This window comes from Cololabis saira, chromosome 3 (genome assembly GCF_033807715.1).
Source record: "Cololabis saira isolate AMF1-May2022 chromosome 3, fColSai1.1, whole genome shotgun sequence".
Taxonomy (NCBI): domain Eukaryota; kingdom Metazoa; phylum Chordata; class Actinopteri; order Beloniformes; family Belonidae; genus Cololabis; species Cololabis saira.
Genome location: NC_084589.1, coordinates 40,138,410 through 40,158,742, shown reverse-complemented (window position 1 = coordinate 40,158,742; position 20,333 = coordinate 40,138,410). Strand labels below are relative to the sequence as shown.

The 20,333-nt window shown below is 38.4% G+C and overlaps 1 protein-coding gene across 1 annotated transcript; it reads left to right on the top strand.

The window, feature by feature from the left end:
- The first annotated feature begins 6,661 nt into the window (after positions 1-6,661).
- Positions 6,662-19,968, top strand: ica1 (islet cell autoantigen 1). Its single transcript, XM_061718556.1, has 13 exons — positions 6,662-6,770; positions 9,869-9,898; positions 9,985-10,156; positions 10,414-10,486; positions 11,931-12,054; positions 12,672-12,870; positions 15,522-15,647; positions 15,827-15,925; positions 16,009-16,109; positions 16,189-16,235; positions 17,029-17,256; positions 17,865-17,954; positions 18,087-19,968. The coding sequence occupies exons 2-13, from the start codon at positions 9,882-9,884 to the stop codon at positions 18,206-18,208; spliced, it is 1,398 nt and encodes a 465-aa protein (XP_061574540.1). The 5' UTR covers positions 6,662-6,770; positions 9,869-9,881; the 3' UTR covers positions 18,209-19,968.
- Positions 19,969-20,333: the final 365 nt, after the last annotated feature.

Here is a 20,333-nt window from a genome sequence, read left to right as displayed (position 1 = left end):
AAAACAAACCGAGCAGATTCTAACTGAATGATCCTCTTTTTAAAAAGGATGGGTAGAAAATGCTGGGGGGGGAGAGAAAGAAAAAAAAAAAGAAAAGAAGAGCAACCCCCTCCCTTCAGACCTGCCTCCAAGGCCACACCTCCAAAGCACAAAATTGTGCAATGCATGTTCATGAATTAATCATGAATTAGCAATTACTTCATCAATGAAGGAAAAGAGAGCTTGATGGAAACAACAACAGTCTGGACTTGGGTCACCAACGGTGATTTTCAGAGTCCCGTCGCTTCCATGGAGGATTAAAATGTTTTGTTTTGACGTGAGCATTTCATTTAACCATCTACGACTACTACTGTATGTAAAGCAAATTTAAGGCAGTATAACAAAAAAGAAAAACAATATTTTAGAAAAAGATCTTTAAATCTAAACTTGTAACCATTTATTGTCACGTGTCAGGGATCATTGTGACGTCTCTAATCCAGAGAACCACTGAGATTATGAAGTTATCCCTATGGAAAATGTCAGCTAGAATCAGACTACACATGAACATATTACTTTGTGTGAAAATGGTTTTTAATGTTTCTTCAAGTCATATAATACAATGTCACCAAACATTTAAGTCCCTGTTCTAACTTGGTGCCTTATTTTGCACAAAGTTCAAAATGTGATGGGTTTATGTACGCGGAATATAACAGGATTTAAAAAGTTGTTGTTTTTTACTTACCATTTCTACAGAAAAGGACCCAGTTTGATTTTTATCCGAAGTCACAAGTTCTGCTTACATAATCATGACAACAAAATGTGTAATTTACACAAACTTCCATCACTCCGTTTATTCATTAAAAAAAAAGCCTCACCATGAAGATGAATATAATTAAACAAATTAAATCAGTGACTATAACTAAAACACCTTAACAGCTGCAGGATTCAGCATTTTGTTCGTGCATCAGTGCATGAATGGGGAGCCGTTCATTGACGTCCGGTCTCAATAATTTGTGAATGACTTAAAATCTCATGCAAAAGCATGAACCCACATGAATTCACCCACACTTGTTATAACGAGTTAAAAGAAAAAAAAGTCTGGAGGGCTGGCTGGCGGCTTCCTGACTAACTGCATCAGGGGCATTTGTAAAAATCATGTGGATGTAATGCTAATTTAAAAAAAAAAAAATGGATTCAAGGGTAAATTATATTAAAAAAAAAAAACCCAGATGATCAACATTTGGAACCTGCTTCCTGATATCTGACAGTTTCTCTCTTACTTTCAGTTGTCAAGTGCAAAAAATGTGGAATGGGCTCATCAAAGAAGCGCTTTCATAATTAGAACAGACCAAATGTGAATATGAGAAGACTTTTATTATTCTTGCTCACTGCAGGACTAACTCCCCGAGCTAATAAGGGGGTTTTAGCACAGTAGACTAACAAAGCATTAGACTTCAGCCTAGAGGGGGGAAAATTAAACCCCGCCAGTTCTTCAGCTACAACAGCTGAACTTTACATATTACTTGTTCATGCAGATTACTAAATCAAGGAACTACATTTATTTACGCTTTTTAATAAGGCACCAAAGCCTCTGAGGACATTTCTTATTGAGACGACTGGTAAAGAGGCTGTGTTGCTGCTGGGTTTCACCAGTGTGAATATATTTTCAGCACAAAATGTCTTCTAGGCTGTTATGCTATACATAAAACAGTTGCCAGTGCATGTGGACTTACTGCTGTAGAGTGCATGCATACATTAGAAATAAAACACCTTGCAAGAAACATCCTTTTACAACCCGATTGCCAATTTTATTTCTGGGAAGAGGCTATCTTTGGTATATAACTTATTTTTAAATCTAACTTCCTTCACTTCTCCCACATTCATTGAGACATGTCATCCATCTATCTCAGCCTGCGGCTGCAATAGTTCCTCGGCCATGAGAGGCTGCTGCAGCGGGGCTGTATTTCAGCATGTTGAAGTGCATGGAGAATTCCCATGAAGGGTAAGGGATTATGGATTTTGGCCTCTAAGCTGCCTGGATGCCCAGTGCGGATGTCTCTGAGCGTAGTAATCTTCAAACAGCACGCAGAGTGATGAGTGGGCACCGAGGAGTTCTACTAAGGATCTAAATGTGTTCCAGCAAGTTACTGGTGAGAGAGAGAAAGAGGGGTGGGGGGGGAAACGGAGGAGAGAAAACCCCATTTGGTGCAGAAACGGAAAGGATCAACTCAGTGGCTCCTTCAGGCAACAGACACTTTTGATCCTGTGACCTGTTTTGAGCTGCAGTCTGTGTCGACAACTCGTGCAGAGCAGGAGATCATTTTGGAGTGCCGCAAATGTAAATGTCATGGTTCCCCATCACCACACATAACTGGGGACGGAAAAAGTCAATTGAGCAATTTTTGGGGTCAGGTCGGCCACTCTGGGGGGGCTGCAAACCCTCATAATGAGGGCACTGGTTTAGACATGTCCTAGAAAATGGGACTGCCGCCGATTCTGACATGATTAGCTGGTGTACAGCTAATGATGGTGGAAAATGACAAACACTTGTCATTACGACACAGAAAAACAGCACCAGAGAGACAAAATGTCAAAGGAAAAAATCCATGGGGACGCATGATCAATATCTGAATTTCTTTGACTCTATCCTGATTGAATTAGATGCCAAACACACTTACTCTATTGGCCTGATTGGTTTCCTGTCTTATTCAAGTGAACTCAAATGGCTTTAATACCATCTAGGACCTGAAGATAAGTTGTAAGTGCATGAGGAGGATCAGATAGGGTGAAGGACACGAGCATTTACCGAGATTACATCCCCCTCCTCTCTGCTCATATCAAAAGCCTTTAGATGATATCACAGGTCATGGTTGGGAGCAGTGGCGAAGACTTTTCCTCAGGACGAAAGAAAAAAAAAAGATGATATTCTGAAGCTAAGGATGTAAAACACCCCAACAAACACAATTCCAGAGCACATACAGGATGAAAACAAGCTACATTGTGCAGAAAGTGGCCCCGGGGTGTCCGAGGATCAAAGGGTTCGACATTCCCTGGGTGATAAACAAATTTGGTCCACAAAGCGCTACATAAAGCTCACTTTCCAAATCTCAGCCATAACCTGCTCTTTAAAATGTGCCGCACAGACTCTGATCAGTAAAACCTGCATGCTGCTCACACACTCCCTGACTTTGCAGCGCAAACACTGTCCAAGGCTACAAACAGGTACATCAATTTGGGAGCATGACAAGAAATTCCCTTTAGGTGACAACAAAATGTACATGCCATAAGATCAGCAGCAGTACACTGTGATGAAATAAATTGAAGCCAACAGATGAAAGCTTGGGGCCGCAAGCAGCAGAGACAAGTCTGTTTCAGTGTGACGCCTTTGTGTTACACTGCCACCCTTTGGGCGAAAACAAAATTACACATCCAAAGCTGCTCCTAGTGATGGTTTGAAAAACAATAACAATGGAGGTGGCACATATGCATGTAAATAAAACATTATATGATGCTTATATCCTCTCATTGTCTTATCATCCTCATTCTGAAATGACTGTATGGCTCTTTGAAGGAACCGCCTCTTCATGTGATCTATTTTTATTTCTTCACATAAAAAGGTGCAAAAACATTTTTTTTTTGTAGATTTCTTGTGCTTTTCTTAAGTATATACTTCCAGTCTGAGACGTTTTACATTGTTCAGATAATGATTCACTGCAATAAAGCAGACGACCTGTCTGCAGAAATAAATAACAGCTCAACTAGCATGAACATTAAATTTCTGCTTTTATGGGCATGAAGTGAAAACGGCAGTTTATGAGATGACTCTTGCAACTCATAAGGATGTAATAGCTAAGCAGAAATGGGACAATTTTTCCCCTTACAGGTCCTAAAAAAATGATAAATACAGAATAAAATTAACAATTTACATGCAATAACTTCTTAAATGTGCAAAATGATCTGCTATCAGTATGATCCAAATCAGAGAAAACTGTTATTTGATGGAAAATAGATGCAAATAAGATTTCTGCATTTATTTTGAATTGTATTCTATTGCAGACATTATGATCCTCATGTATTTCAAGCTTTTACTTCGACTAAATTTCATGTTGATAAAAATATATATTTTTTAAACGTTGTGAAAGTAAAAATTTACTGCATTGTAAAGTTGCCCTCTCTTTCCCCAACACCCCCCAAAGCATTTACTGAGGATACAAACACGTGTCTGGAGTTATTTTGTCCTTTCCTGTCTTCGTACACATCTAAACACGTGCAACAGGATTGTTGTTGATTTTTTCTTTTCCCTTTAAGAATCATTGCTAACACAGAGTTCTGAAATTTAGGGATAGAAATATATTTTCACATTGAATAAATGTGATACTATTTGCAGATAAACTCCATCCTGACCTTTCCGTTGACCAGAACACGGTCCAGGTATTGAGCTGCCACCAGTTGACATCCCACAGGACTTCCGCTCGTTCATTTTGAGTCTACAAGTTTACAGACAGCATCTTGCAGAAAAGCCTACAAAAGTCTCATTTCAACACTTGAATCATGTTTTACTGCTCACATGGTGCACATAACTTGCCTGGAGAGCTGATTGGTTCCTGTGAGCTTGGGCAAATAATCACTCCACACCTACCGATTCCCATTTGTACTGCAGTTATTCAAGCATTGATTTTAATTGATTGATTGATTTGCTGGACAACATTATAAAATAGGAAATCAGCATGGATTTGCATGTCTACAATTAATTTATGTCTGGGAAAGACTAGTTTTTGTAGCGCTAATATACATCTACTGTATAAACTCTGTATAAGTGTACTGTATAAGTGAAATGTAGAGATGTAGTAGTTCAATATTCATCTTTTTTAGTTACTAACACAAAACTCTCAGAGGGATAGTTTGAATATTTTGATTCACAAGCTTTATATCTAAGGTCTGCACTAATAAGCAGTAAGCAGATATAATAATACTGCCCTGAACAAACAAGCTACTAGATATCAGGATAGTCACAAAAATCATCATACTTGGAAAATAAGATGAAGCTTAAGAGAAATGCTTGATTGGATAGATGCATCTTTGAATTGAAGTCAGTTCTTTCAATATACTTAAGAGTGTAATTTCACAGCAGGCACTTTACATAGAAGAGCAATCAAAGTTTACAAATGTAAATATAATCCAATTAAATCCAAGTTATAATCCAGTTTAGTATATGTATATATATATATATATATATATATATATATATATATATATATATCATACAGTATGCCAATTTATTCCAAGGGAAGCCAGAATGCAAATGTCAAATAATGTCAATTTATTAAAAAGACAGCTTAGTCAAGGAACCCCACGGACTGAATCTTCACTTCAGTTCAATTCATCATCCAGAGCAAATGTGAGGAGAGGGTGGAGAGACAAAACAACAACAAAAGCGTAAACAAAAAAACAGAAGAACCACCCCGGACAGGTTGGGGGTCTGCAATGACAGGAAATGCTGGCTCATATTTTCATCTTTGATGAAGATAAAGACTTATTTATCTTCTGTACCAATTGCATGCCTGACACTGGATGATTTTGGGCATATTTTACTAGTTAGTTTGTACTTTCCATGGGTTACACAATGTTCCAGGATTCGGATTTTATTTATGTATCTGGTCATTTTGAGATGCAGAACCTTGTATGCACAGTGGTGTATCTTTATTTATTTATTTAAAAAAGTAGTCCCTGTTTGTCTCTAGTTACTTTAAAAAAAACACACATGTATTTGGGTCATTCCAGAATTGGAGGACAATTTAGGCATCAACACTTTTTAAAAATTGACCCTTTATTTTATTATTTTCTGTTATATATTTATGAAGAACATCAAATAATTTGATTCGTCCAGCTTAGGCATGAAAGGTATACTTTTTATAAGATGTTTAATTTGTTTTGTGCTATGCTTGGCACAACCCTGTTACCAATACTCAGGAACCTGTAAAAAAGTATATTTTTAATTATTATTTAATAAATCCTTTGCCATTAAGTAAAGAAAGTCACATTCTCATTGAATACTCATTTGATTTTATATATGACTTGACCTTTATTAATTTAATTGACTTTTGAAATCTCTCTTGCCGAACTTTTCAATATTCACACTTTTTATTTGACTAATTTCAATATTTATTTTCAAATATTTTCTGAAATACGTCATGCATATAATCATTCAAACTATTAAAAGGACAATAGGTTACATCCTTGTGAGGTGAGAATATAATTTATGATTATTTTGATAAAAAGGGATATGGTAACAGGGCTGAAATGATTATTAGATTATTATTATTATATTAATTATTAGATGAATGTGGATGCAATAAAATTGAAATGTATGTCAAATAATATAAGTTGCAAATACAGTCAATAAAAAAAAACAACTTTTGCAAGGCATGAACCAGTCTGCATACTTTCTGAGGCGAGTGCATTAATTTTTTTTTTAATAAACCGTCTCTGTTTTGCGACCTATAATACAACGAGCAGCCCAGTTTACTCAGTAATGAGTGCATGAGGTGGAGCTGGCGTGGTGTAAATGTCATATTTGCACCAGACAAACATTTGAACAAGGCCGGCTAGATGAAGCCATTGTAGTTTCGGACAGTGGGTGAAAATGATGAGCACGCCCTGGGTGACGTCACGGGTCTCCTGCAGGCGAGAGACGCGCTGATGATCGAGCAGCTGTTTCTACATCTACACACCAGGGCCTGCAGGTTTGCTTCAAAAATGGGACTGATGTTACAGGTTGTCGACACGCAGAGGTACGTGAACATTACGTTGAGTCTTTGTTGTCATAATTGTGATATCTGCTTTATTTAAATGGCCATGCTCGTGGTTTATTCAGAGGAGGAAGAAGCGCTGCTGGTCTTCCGCAGTTTATCCCGGTGCGGCCATCTAATCAAGATCTATGGAGATGGTTAATTATCGACGAGTGATACATATATTGCTCCAAATGCGTTTATTTTGGGGATTTTAGCTCTGTGGAGGGCGTTTGTTGCATTGCATCCTGAAACGTCTTATTAAAAACGAGTCGTGACGCGAGATGTGGCGATAATGAATGACGGTGCCTTGATGCTGTTCTACAAAAAAGGCGATATTTATGTTCAAAATGTAATTCTTATTCTCACTGTGCTTTATACATTTGAGGAAATCCAAAGACAAGCTGTTTTACTTCAAAGCCTAGATCAAGGCTTGATCAGCTAATAAATAAATACAATTTAAGTAAATATTTTGCTAATGTCTGAGGAAAATGGAACTGAAAACGCAATTAATGTGTTGTTAAATAAACAAATCAAAGTATATTAAAAAACAGGTTTCAAAGGGATGGGATGGGGGCGTGGCCACCAGGGAAGCTGATTGACAGGTGTCGGATAAACCCAGGTGAACCGCACCTTACAATAACTTTTGGTTATTTAAAGCAGAAGAAAACGTTTTAACTCAAAACTAAAGTTATATCTCAGTCTGGACAACGTTTCATGTCAACCAAGACCACTAAAGCCAAGTGTTCCCACAACTAAAGCCGGGCTAGGCCAACAACAAGTTAACAACCACACAGCTTTGATAAATTGTAGCCATGTGTCCCTCAAAACAAACTTCCTCCAGTGAAAGTTTCACCAATCATGTAAATTATTTTGAATCAGCTCAGGCTTACCTCACTCAGCGCAAGTAGTCCATCCATTTACTCTCGTGGATCCTCGTTTACTTGGTGAACCTCCACAGTGATGCTCCGCTCTTCAATCAGCCTCAGGTGTGTCACTCACACACCTGTGTGTTACCATGGTAACCACTTGCTGGGCCTGTCCTGTAACAACCACATGGGCCTAAGAAGCAGGGGCTACGAGGGATGTTGGGCCCCATGAAAACAATCTTTTGAGGGCCCTCAACACAGCAGCGACATTTCTTGATGCTACTTTATACACAATTATGCATTTTAATGGTATATTTTACTATAATTACCATATTTGTGAAAGAACTGAGCACTCTGAATACTGTCTGTGACAAACCACCGGTCTGCTACCCGAGCTGATCCAGTCGGACTGAACCATTTTACAAAAATAGAGACGGGGGGGAGGCAGGGCCCTGCAGGCGTTTATGTTTCCAAAACAAATAGTTATTGGTACCAGGACATTGAAAATAAAACATTTGTGATTATATGTTAGTTAAAAACGTGTGTAATTATTTTTTCTGTATTATTTCATCATCATTAGAGGCCCCTCTAGGCCCCTCTCAACCAGGGCCTCACTCCAGCCCACCTGGCATAACTGACTCCCTGAGCTGGTCTGGAGCCCACATTTGTAGTATTTACCAAATCCATCCAATTATTCTTCATTAACATGAGCAGCAAATCTGTGACCCACTGAAGATGGACTTCCTTTAATGTAGTTAGCTTTGTCTCAAAGTGGATTTATCCATAGACAGTTTTTTTCACACAACTTTATTAGAAAATAAAGAACAAAACACAGTAGATCAGTAGATATGCTCAGCTTTTAAGATATATATATACTCTGTTGTCTAGTCTTGGAGTGTTTGGCTCACAACACCCACCCTGCTGTCATCCATTTTCCATTCTGCAAGATTTGGTTGTGATCTACGGACAAAAGCCAAAACAGGATCTTTTATTTATTTATTTATTTATTTATATATATATATATATATATATATATATATATATATATATATATATATATATATATATATATATATATATATATATATATATATAACAAACGTTATAACAATAAGAAGGGTAAAAAACATACATCAACAAAACCAATAAATATAAAACTATATATAAAACCAGTATTTAAAGAGAGGATACACAACAAAGGATAAGTCTAGATACAAATCTTACGTCTCATCAAACCACTTATCATAAATCTCAATTGCTTTATCACTCTGTATATTGAATCTGTATGTCTTTGGGATTGTATATATGATTTAAATTCACATGAAAAACGAATAAAACAAGGCAACAATTTGGCAGCTCTACCTTTTGTGTAAATTCAATTTACCAAACAAAATCAATACATTTGAGATGAATTCAATCTGGCTATTTTTGTGGGTAAAGCAAGTGATGATAGATTTACCAATAAAGTTCACTTTGGTTTTGCACAATATCCCATGGACTAAATTACTGGACTTACCCTGTGTGACGTCACCCACAGGTTTCCCTGAAGAATGGTTTTGAAGCCTCTTTTTTCCTCATTCTGTGCAGGGCCATGTAAAATTTAAATATTAAGTTAATATAAAGCATATGTCTGCTTAAGTTGGACACGTTAACACAGAGGCTGCTGTAGATGGACATGCTTTTGGAGCCGCTCTTAGTATTAATTCCCATGCAGTTGTATTCATTTTCCCCTTAACCGTAACAAGCAACCTTTTTAAATAATCTTATGGGGGTCCGAAACATTAGCATTTTTCATATATTTCTATCACTACCATTTTGCAGAAATTGATGAATGAACAGGAAAATGTATGATTTATTTGACCAGTAACAAATAGATTCACAATACTGCAGCAGCAAGGAGTAGGACTGTGCTGCCTAGTGTCTTACTACGACACAACACACTCAAAAGTAAGAAAAAATAGTACAATTAAGATGTTACAAATGAAAATATACGTAATGGAGGTCGGCTTTCATATCCATGGAAATACTTGGACTTTAAAGATTTGCGTGTTGTTATATCGATTGTCATATAAACCTTATTCGTGTTAATACGTAACCAGTAGAGGCATAAACTGTGATTGAGATCCCAGAGTTATAAATGCACATTTAGCTCAGAGTTATCTGTCGTTTATTTATTATTTAGACCAGATCCCACTTTTGATGCAACCATAAGCTGTGCTGCTCTCTTCACAGGTCACCTTGAAACATGGAGGGAGGGAATTTGTAAGTATGCTGCTGTATACACTCGTACTGATTATTTTTAGCGGCGGATGAGTCACAGCTCTGGTCCGATCTTGTCGTCACTGCAGCGGCTACTCCCGAGACTACTTCGACCGCTTCATACAAAGCCAAGACTCTTCAGTGGTGAACAAGTTCCAGCAGAAGTACTGGAAGACCAAACAGACGCTCATCAGAGTCACCAGGAAGGCAGAGGATGAACATGTGGTGGCGTCAGACGCACACCTGGACGCCAAGCTGGAGGTGAGGAGGAGGAAGACTGGACTGTTTTGGGGAAGTAGATGCTCAGTGAGAGCCGTGTTTATCCACCATAGACCACTCAAGAAATGCACTCGGTACAGCTTTAAGTCTTCCAGCTGCTATCACTTACACCTCCTGATGAGCCGAGGATAACTGAATGGATAAATACTTGATTAAATCCACCGTTTTTCTTAAGCTTTAATGTAACATTACTCACAATACTCTGAATTCACTGAAGCCCTTCTGATGTTTTTCTGCAGGTCTTCCACTCTATCCAAAGAACGTGCATGGAGCTGCTAAAGGTCATCGAACAGTACCAGAGAAGGATTTGCTGTATGTTCAAATCAAATCTATTTTGTAGAAATGTTTCATATTTTATAGCATCTAGATCAGGGGTCGGCAAACTAAAATGTTGAAAGAGTCATATTGGACCAAAAACACCAAAAACAAATGTGTCTGGAGCCGCAAAAAATGAAAAGTCTTGTATAAGCCTTATAATGAAAGCAACACATGGAGCTTGTAGCTATATTAGTTATAACTTACTATTCGGTTGCAAATGTAGCATGCAAATGTCTTTCCACATGACTCTTTTTGTTACGCGAATCTATGGAAGAGTATTAGGGCCAGGCAGGAGAAAAATAAAAATAATATTTTAGCGGAGAAAGATTTTTTTTTTCATTATGCACTTGGAGAAAAAAGTCAAAATGTCAAGAAAAAAGTCAAAATGTTGAGAAAAAAGTCGAAATGTTGAGATTACTTTTGAAGTACAATTTCGAGAAAAAAGTCGAAATGTCAAGAAAAAAGTTTAAATGTTGAGAAAAAAATCGAAATGTCAAGAAAAAAGTCAAAATGTAGAGAAAAAAGTGAAAATGTTGAGAAAAAAGTCAAAATGTCAAGAAAAAAGTCGAAATGTTGAGATTAATGTTGAAGTACAATTTTGAGAAAAAAGTCGAAATGTCAAGAAAAAAGTTTAAATGTTGAGAAAAAAATCGAAATGTCAAGTTTCGACTTTATTCTTGAAACTGTATTTCAACATTAATCTCGACGTTCGAGAGCCGCGGGTTGCCGACCCCCGATTTAGATGTATGACAGCAGACTAGTCAGAGTACTCCAGACTTTATTGTATAGAATCCGTTGAGGGAATCCACTTACCTGAGACGTGTCAGCATTTTGCTCCACTGGGATCAAACAGTGACGTTTCCAGAGACCAGCAGTGGTCAACTCCCGTCGACTTTTACTTTAAGGTTAAAATCAAACATCAAGAAAGTCCATGGCAAGCACACGTGCTGGTTCAGAGTTCACATCTGTGAGCGCTGAGGTCAGAATCGCCTGATCTTTACAGTACGGCTGCTTGTTACACCCTTAGGAAAGTAAGCTTTACATCGCATGTTTAGTGTGCACCCCTCGACTGGGACTCATGCAGGTGGTAGTTTTTAGAGGAGCCACATACTGTGTCAGGATACTGCAGAGTGTTGTAAATTATACTTAATTTACATGAATCAGTTGACATCACGTTCTAAACAAATCAGCGGTTGTTTCAACCCCAGCAGCTCTCAGCTTCTCAATGTATTTGAATGAAGATTGTTCTGAGGATTAAGTTTCAGGTTATTATTTCTTTTCACGCGATCTGAAAACTCCACGATGCGGAGCTGCTGAGAGATCCCACGTCTGCAGGGGGATTCATTCACATAACCTCTGCTGAATTAAACTGTTTAGGTGTTGTTTTCGGTGGATGGAAGCATTTTGTGAGACTACATTTCCCTTCTGTGTCGTTCAGTTCTTTCCCAAGAAGAGAATGAGCTGGGTCGTTTCCTGCGCTCCCAGGGGTCGCAGGATAAAACCAGGGCTGGGAAGATCATGCAGGCCACGGGGAAAGCTCTCTGCTTCTCCTCCCAGCAGAGGTGGGCTTCCTACTTCAATGTTCACTGCACATGTTCACATGTTAATCCACACTAGAAGTACAACTGCACCAGTAGATATTTTTGACTCAAGATGAGCCGAACTTCCACTTGAAATCTCTTAAAATAAAAAAGGGAGTGGCTTTTTGTCTTGAGTAGTTTAAGAGTTGGGAAAATATTTTCCATCAGGAATCATTGAGTCCCCTTCACAGAGCAGCTGCTTCCTCAACAGCATTGATAGACTTATTACTTTTTAAATCAGGATTACATTTATTTGATTTCCAAGTCTGTTTAACAGTTTAGAAAACAAGTAATGATCAATGGAAATGTTGCATTTGTAATGTTATAATTGTGGTGGTAGATGCTGTGAAGACCTGATTGTATTGTTCTACATGTTAGAACTCACATATTATTTATTTCTAATGACCAGTAGGAAATTTTCCTTTGAACATATTGAAGAGAACTAAAATAGATTTGTTAATTTACTTTTGATTGTTGGTTCTGTATGGAAGTTTATCAAATCTGGCCCAGTGCTTCAGTTTAAAACGATGCCAGTAATGATAGTTTATAACGTATTTGTGTTATAAGTCTGAGTTTGAGTCTGCTTCCTCGTCCTGCAGGTTGGCTCTGAGGAACCCGTTGTGCCGCTTGTACCAGGAAGTGGAAACGTTTCGCTATCGAGCCATCTCGGACACGTGGCTGACAGTGAATCGCATGGAGCAGTCCAGGACGGAGTACCGCGGAGCCTTGCTGTGGATGAAGGACGTGTCCCACGAGCTGGACCCCGACACGCATAAGCAGATGGAGAAGTTCCGCAGGGTTCGTCTTTCACTCAACACATCAGTCCTGAAACCGTTTCCTCTGATTAACTGCAAAGTAAAACCTGTCACTCACTAAAACAAATTAGTGTCAACGCCACCGATTAAAAAGTGCCAGTTTATAGTAAAAAAAAGCAATTAATACAACAGTCCTTCAAATAATTTTTTTTTTTTTTCAATTAATGGTTAATTTGCAACCTGCAGCAAAATCAGCATAAAAACAATATCAGATATTTCCTATGGAAATTATGGCTGCACTAATTTAAATGTTTGCTTTAGGCCTGCAGATGTTTTTAAACTATGAGTTAATCAGATTTTTCTTTTTATAGCACCATATTGTGTTTTCTCATAAAATCTGGTAACATCTAAAACAGAAATTACAACCTTTCTATATATATATATATATATATATATATATATATACACACACACACACACAGGACTGTCTCAGAAAATTAAAATATTGTGATAAAGTTCTTTTTCTTCATTTTCTGTAATGCAATTAAAAAAACAAAAATGTCATACATTCTGGATTCATTACAAATCAACTGAAATATTGCAAGCCTTTTATTATTTTAATATTGCTGATTATGGCTTACAGTTAAGGATTAAGATTCCCAGAATATTCAAATTTTTTTAGATAGGATATTTGAGTTTTCTTAAGCTGTAAGCCATGATCAGCAATATTAAAATAATAAAAGGCTTGCAATATTTCAGTTGATTTGTAATGAATCAAGAATGTATGAAATTTTTGTAATTGCATTACAGAAAATCACAATATTCTAATTTTCTGAGACAGTCCTGTACATATATATATGTATGTATGTATATCATCTAGTTCTTAATACAAACTCCAGGACATATTGTGCGTCATCAGTATTCATTGAAGCCAAAGTAAAGCAGCACTTTAAAAAGTGCTGACGATCGCATGCATGCGATTAACTGTTCTGCAAATAAGTGTGGGCACCTCAACTCGAGCAGAAGTTTTGGCACCTTCGCTGTTCTGGGGCATTCAGGTGTGTGTTAACACAATGCCAAGGAGGGAAGACATCAGCAATGATCTATGATAAATCACACCAAGGTCAGACTCTGCAGTGCTCAAAGTAACAACGATGACGATAATGATAAAAAAAACAAAAAAACTCAAGAGTAACAACTCAGATGCTCCAGTAGAAAAGAACTGATCAAATATGGTTTATCAGGAAGGAAGCCTGTTCTTTCTAAACAGCATGACAAGCCTAAACTGTGCTGCCAAGCGGCATCTGAACAAACTACAACACTTCTGGAACAACACACTTTAAAAATCCCCCAAAGTGGAGTTGCTTGACCAGTTTGCTCGGCATAAACCGAAAACAACCAGCATATCAAACACCTCATACCAACGTGACCTGGATGCCTCGAAGTCACTGAATCTACCACGGATTCCTCTGCACACTAAAGTATTCTTGAGTGGAATATGAGCCCATCCGTCCCACAAGTCAAGCTCGGATGAAACTAGTTCATGCAACATTACATTAATGTATCGAACACTTTCGTTCAAAGTGACTTGTAAGTGAGGAACACAGCAGGAGGACAAATGCGGTGCACCGTTTCACCCAGGGACACTTTCCTCTGTAGCAGCGCTGACATCTTTTTTATTGAAACATCTACACCAGAGTGTCTGAATGTCAGAATCATTATTTGGTCCGGTGAAATCTCAGACCTCAGTCCCGTCTGAAATCCTGCAGGAGGGCCTTCAATAAACTGTTCATAAAAGACAGCCCATAAACCTCAATAAACTAAACCAATATGTTCAAAATCCACCTGCAACAACATGGCAGAGCAATAACTTACAGAAAATGATTAAAATCAAGTCATCACCGCTGAAGGTTGCTCTAAAAGCTTCTGAATCATGGGGTGTACTTAGTTTTTCCATGCACTGATTCTGTATTTTGGTTTAGCTTTTGTTGAATAAATAATGACATGGTGTAATTATTCATCACATGTTATCAGGGTGGTATTTTAAACCAAATATAGAACCAAACGACTTTTTACTGATAAATGTAAAACCTTACAGGTGAAAGGATGTAGATTATTTTCTGCATGACTGTATACAGGACTGTCAGGAGGAAATTAGAATATTGTGATTTTCTGTAATGCAATTTAAAAAAAACAAAAATGTCATACATTCTGGATTCATTACAAATCAACTGAAATATTGCAAGCCTTTTATTATTTTAATATTGCTGATCATGGCTTACAGTTTAAGAAAACTCAAATATCCTATCTCAAAAAATTATAAATTATATTCTGGGAATCTTAATCTTAAACTGTAAGGCATAATCAGCAATATTAAAATAATAAAAGGCTTGCAATATTTCAGTTGATTTGTAATGAATCCAGAATGTATGACATTTTAGTTTTTTTTTAATTGCATTACAGAAAATAAAGAACTTTATCACAATATTCAAATTTTCTGAGACAGTCCTGTATAAGACATAGTTTTTTTTATAATCATCATTCATGATGCAGTCTTGCCACTAGAGGGCAGGACACGCTCAGAAAGACCAGCTCTCCACAAGCCTGAGCTGTAACTGCATTTGACCCTATAGATCCACAGGACAGAGCATCTTTTGTCATCTGTTTGTTTATTTTCCTGCCCTTGTGTTTCAGGTTCAGGCCCAGGTGCGAACCACCAAAACAAGCTTTGACAAGCTCAAGAATGATGTTTGCCAGAAAGTGGACCTGCTGGGAGCGAGCCGCTGCAACCTGCTCTCTCACGTCTTAACCACGTACCAGGTACACCACCAATCCCGGCCGTTTACTCTAGCAGCTGCAGCTCAGTCAGGAAACAGAGGCTTAAAAAAGGTCTTAAAAAAAGATGACTGTTCACTAAGTATGTAAATCAGAGATTACGGGAGGGAGTTACTACTTTTATCGCAAACAGCTGAATCCATGTCTGCTCATGAATGTCCCAGACTACACTTCTGCACTTCTGGGAGAAGACATCCCACACCATGGCCGCCATCCATGAGAGCTTCAAGGGCTGTCAGCATTACGAATTCTCCACACTCAAGGTGAGAGAGCATCTTTAACTTCTCCATGAGCAAACTGACGCCCGAGAGACGGCACTAAGCAATGACTGGGATTTTTCTTCCAGACCTTACGAGACCCAAATGACAAACTAACTAAAAAGAAGGGGAAGAAGAAAAGTAAAACGGAGAGACAAGATAGAAGTGAACCTGAAACCACAGAGGAAGAGTGAGTTGAAAAAGAAAGAATGGACATTCATGCACATTGTATACAAACTCTTGTTAACCTTTGTTTTTCATATCTGCAGACTCGTCTCACTAGAAACTGAGAAAATCAGCGATACGAGCAGAGAAGGCAAGAATAATTTTTTTTTAAACTATTAGAAATGTGTAGTTATCTACGGAAGAGTATTAGGGCCAGGCAGGAGAAAAATTAAAATAATATTGGAGAGGAGGAAGATTTTTTTTTTCATTATGCACTTTGAGAAAAAAGTTGAATTGTCGAGAAAAAAGTCGAAATGTTGGGAAAAAAGTCAAACTTTCGTGAATAAAGTTGAAATTTTGAGAAAAAAGGCAAAATTTCAAAAAAAAATTCTCTAAACTGTATTTCAATGTTAATCTCGACATTTCCACTTTTTTCTCGACATTTCCACTTTTTTCTTGAAATTGTATTTCAACTGGAAACGGAAGAGTATTAGGGCCAGGCAGGAGAAAAATTTAAATAATATTGGAGAGGAGGAAGATTTTTTTTTTCATTATGCACTTCGAGAAAAAAATTGAATTGTCGAGAAAAAAGTCGAAATGTTGGGAAAAAAGTCAAACTTTCGTGAATAAAGTTGAAATTTTGAGAAAAAAGGCAAAATTTCTAAAAAAAATTCTCGAAACTGTATTTCAATGTTAATCTCGACATTTCCACTTTTTTCTCGACATTTCCACTTTTTTCTCGAAGTGCCCAAAAAAAATCTTCCCCTCTCAAATATTTTTTCTCCTGTAAGTTATCACCTGGAACCAGTGTATTTCTGCTCTTTTTATGTCTCAGACTGATCTATGAAATTATCAGAAGTAACTCCTCATTTTGACCTATTATAATACAAATATGGCGTCCTGCCTGATGATTGAGAGGTGAGTGCTTCTCTTTTCTGGTCCAGAGCCCGAGGGAGAGGAGAAGGACAGCATGGCCTTGCTCAGCGAGATCCTGGGCGGCCTGTCTGTGGACGAGGGCGACTTCTCTCGAGAGTGGACCGAAGTGTTCGGAGAGGCTGAGGCGGGAACCAGCGCAGCCTCTGCTGGACCAGCAGAAGCGTCGCAGATGGAAAACTCCTTCTTTCTGCCATCACAGCTGCTGGACCAGAGCTCCCACAAGTCTTCCTTCTCAGGTCAGAGGACACGAGTGCACACTGTCATAAACGCCTGGTGCTTTCAGCGCCTTTTGAAGCATGACATTTTGACTCAAAGAGCATCTTAGCAATAAAGGATCTTCGGTGGAACGCGAGATAAAGGCATTGCTTCGTTCCCATCAAACGGAGAAATGAAGGCAATCGTTCATGCTACGTAACGTGACTCAAACCAGACTTCAGTTGGCTTTTAGGAAAGTCTTCATCGGTATAATCTACTTTCTAAGTTGATGTGAAGTAGCTGGCGCACATAAAGATGTGACATTTTGATTTGGACGGCAAGAAGTGACGACTTTTCAGGCATCCACATATAAATATCTAAATAAGTGGTGCGTGTTTTGTTTTTTTATTTGAGTAAAATTTCCTCAGCTCATTCCCCGGTCCTGACATGGTGTTACTAAACATATTTGCAAGATACACTAAGAAAGGAAAATAGCCATGTGTTAAGTGTAAAATCATAATATGGACTGCCATTTTGCCTAAAATAACACATCAGCAGCATCTGAGAAGGGGATTATTTATTTATTGGGACATGCTTTGCTGCATTTGAACTACTCTGTTAATTAGCCCAAACCTCGCATCTGTTTCAGACTGGGCCGCGATGGCTCCGCAGCCCGTTGCCGGGGCAACAGAGCAAACATCTGGAGTCAATCAGAGCCCTGCGAAGCCTCCAGTGAAAGGTAAGATGGAACCGCGTAAGGACAACATATTAACGCTGAAAGCACTCAGTATTTGTCAGAAAAAGAAGGTTTTGATATTTTCACAGCCGTTAATACTTAATTACATCCAGTCTTTGGTAACTCGTGTTGCAGAAACAGCTGGGAAGTCGAAAGACCTCTCGACGTGGTTCAACCTCTTCGCCGACTTGGACCCGCTCTCTAATCCGGATGCAGTTGGCAGAAGCAGCACGGAGCATGAACTTCACACAGCTTAACTCTCCTAAAACTGGAACCGTCTTCTGGGTATTGCATCATCCCGCTGGCTCACGCTTTATTTCTTTTATGTAAATCACTTTTCAAGATCATACCGGTTGTGAAGCAAATTAGATTCAGGTGATCATGATGATGATCACAATCGTCTCTGACTGTCGTAGAAAAACTCAGCAGCAGCCTCAGCAGAGGTGGAAAAGTGAGGAAAAAGTGGGAAAGCAACACGAGCTACACGAGCTTAGATGCAGGAAGAGGGAACTTTGTGACGCCGCCAAAAGCTCCACGGTGAGAAAAGCTACTGAGATGATGAAGTGGATTCAGACAGCCACATGGTCACAGTCACAGCAGAGGATACGTGTACAGCCAGCGAACCAGCTGGGACCAGACCAAATAAAAAAAAAAAAAAAAAGCGGATGAACAAATACGAAAAAGAGTCACCCTGACCTTTTTCCACCACTGATTACAAACGCACACCTCAACAGTTCAAGCTCTGCTTTTTTTGGACAGCACCCATTTATGACAAAGGTCATCTCAGGACACTTTGAACCAGGTTGGTTCAAGTCCAGCTGATTCGGTGCATTTTAGTCTAACTCCTTAGAAAGGGAATCATATTATATATACCACTGAATCTTAAAAATAAGGAAGGACACATTCAAATCTATTTACTTTATTTCAACCATCCATCCTGAACATGCACGAGGCGGTGGGTGACAGGAGAGGACTCGAATAAACTGCCCTCAAGTGCTTAATTATGCTGACGGCTGTAATCCTCAATTACTTTTAGCATCAATTTGTGCGTCAGACAGTCTTCTCTTAAAGTCTGCTACGACGCTTTGCTGTAAACTTGCAGTTGGCAGCTGGAATGTGCCTACAGATGTTGCTCTGTGGGTTGATTTTACTTTGCGAGAGGTGATCAACCTGGTTATTTTTGGATAAGCTTTCATCCTTATAACCGTTTTCTGGAAATCAGCATACGCCCTCTGATGAAGAGGAAGCATCGGTTGGTTTGAAACGAACGAGTCATCTGGCGAGTTCAACAACATTGCTCGCAAATAGATCAAGAGATTGAAGATGAGAAAACAAACACTCTCGTATCATTTGGAATATGTTGAAAAAGAAAATGAGTCATAATTATTAAAGCTTATGACAACAAACAGCTCAACAGATTTTATCTCGTGTTGGCAGGATTATGCGGCTGCAGGAACGCTCATGTCAAAATGCAGAATGTTTGGTCAAAACGCTGCACACGAACCAAAAATAAGCCTCTGATATCAGCCGCCTCATAAATCTGTTGTCTCTACTCTTCATTGAATTAGATCACAAGATGCAAGTGGAAACTTTTTTCTTCATTATTTTGTCCCATTTAGCAAAAGAAAGAAAAGAAACTTTAAGTGGAGAAATGTTACAGCAGCTACAGAAACACGGCCAAAAGTTCACAGGGATATAAAGTTTGCAGGTTTTTTCTGCTTCAGTGATTCACATAATTTAGAGATTAACAGATTTACTTAAATATATTGCAAAAGGCCCCATTGGCATAAATAATTGATTTAACCACAAAAACCCAATTTTATCTATATTCTGACCGTGACACATCATGATCAACTAGGATCTTTTCAGCTATCCAGTCGTCATCAGAGGGGATATACATAAACCAGTGGAGGTCAGCAGAGACTTCTCAATCATTCTGATTGATTACCGGTAATAGGAGTAGACTTGCTGATAGTGTTATTTTTTTGCTGTATAGAGATAAAACGTGCAGCCATCTTGCAGCTTGTATTAAAATAATTGCTACTAAATGTACGATTGTTGCAACTGAAAGAACCACTGAGTGCATTATCAAGAAGATAAGATTCATGCTTTTTCCCTCAATGATGAGGCCTTGTGTCACAAAGCATAAGTGATTACAATCAGAGACCGTAGATCAATGAACCAGGATAGTTCCAAGATCCAATCCCATCAAGTACCCAGGTCCAATCCTCACTAAGCAGGTGGACCAGCAGAAAATGTAAGTTTGTGATCAACTCAGGACTCTGATGCAGCATGAATGGACCTCAGTCAGTCAGGATTTGACCCAGAAACTGAAATCCAGAATGCCAAAGCAGACTGCAGAGGTTTGGAGGGAGGAGGATA

What these genes read in the sequence shown, in the direction of transcription:
- ica1 (XM_061718556.1), top strand. An exon ending in ACGAATTCTCCACACTCAAG is followed by an intron (nt 15,926 to 16,008) that starts GTGAGAGAGCAT and finishes TTTTTCTTCCAG; the next exon opens with ACCTTACGAGACCCAAATGA. An exon ending in CCACAAGTCTTCCTTCTCAG is followed by an intron (nt 17,257 to 17,864) that starts GTCAGAGGACAC and finishes CATCTGTTTCAG; the next exon opens with ACTGGGCCGCGATGGCTCCG.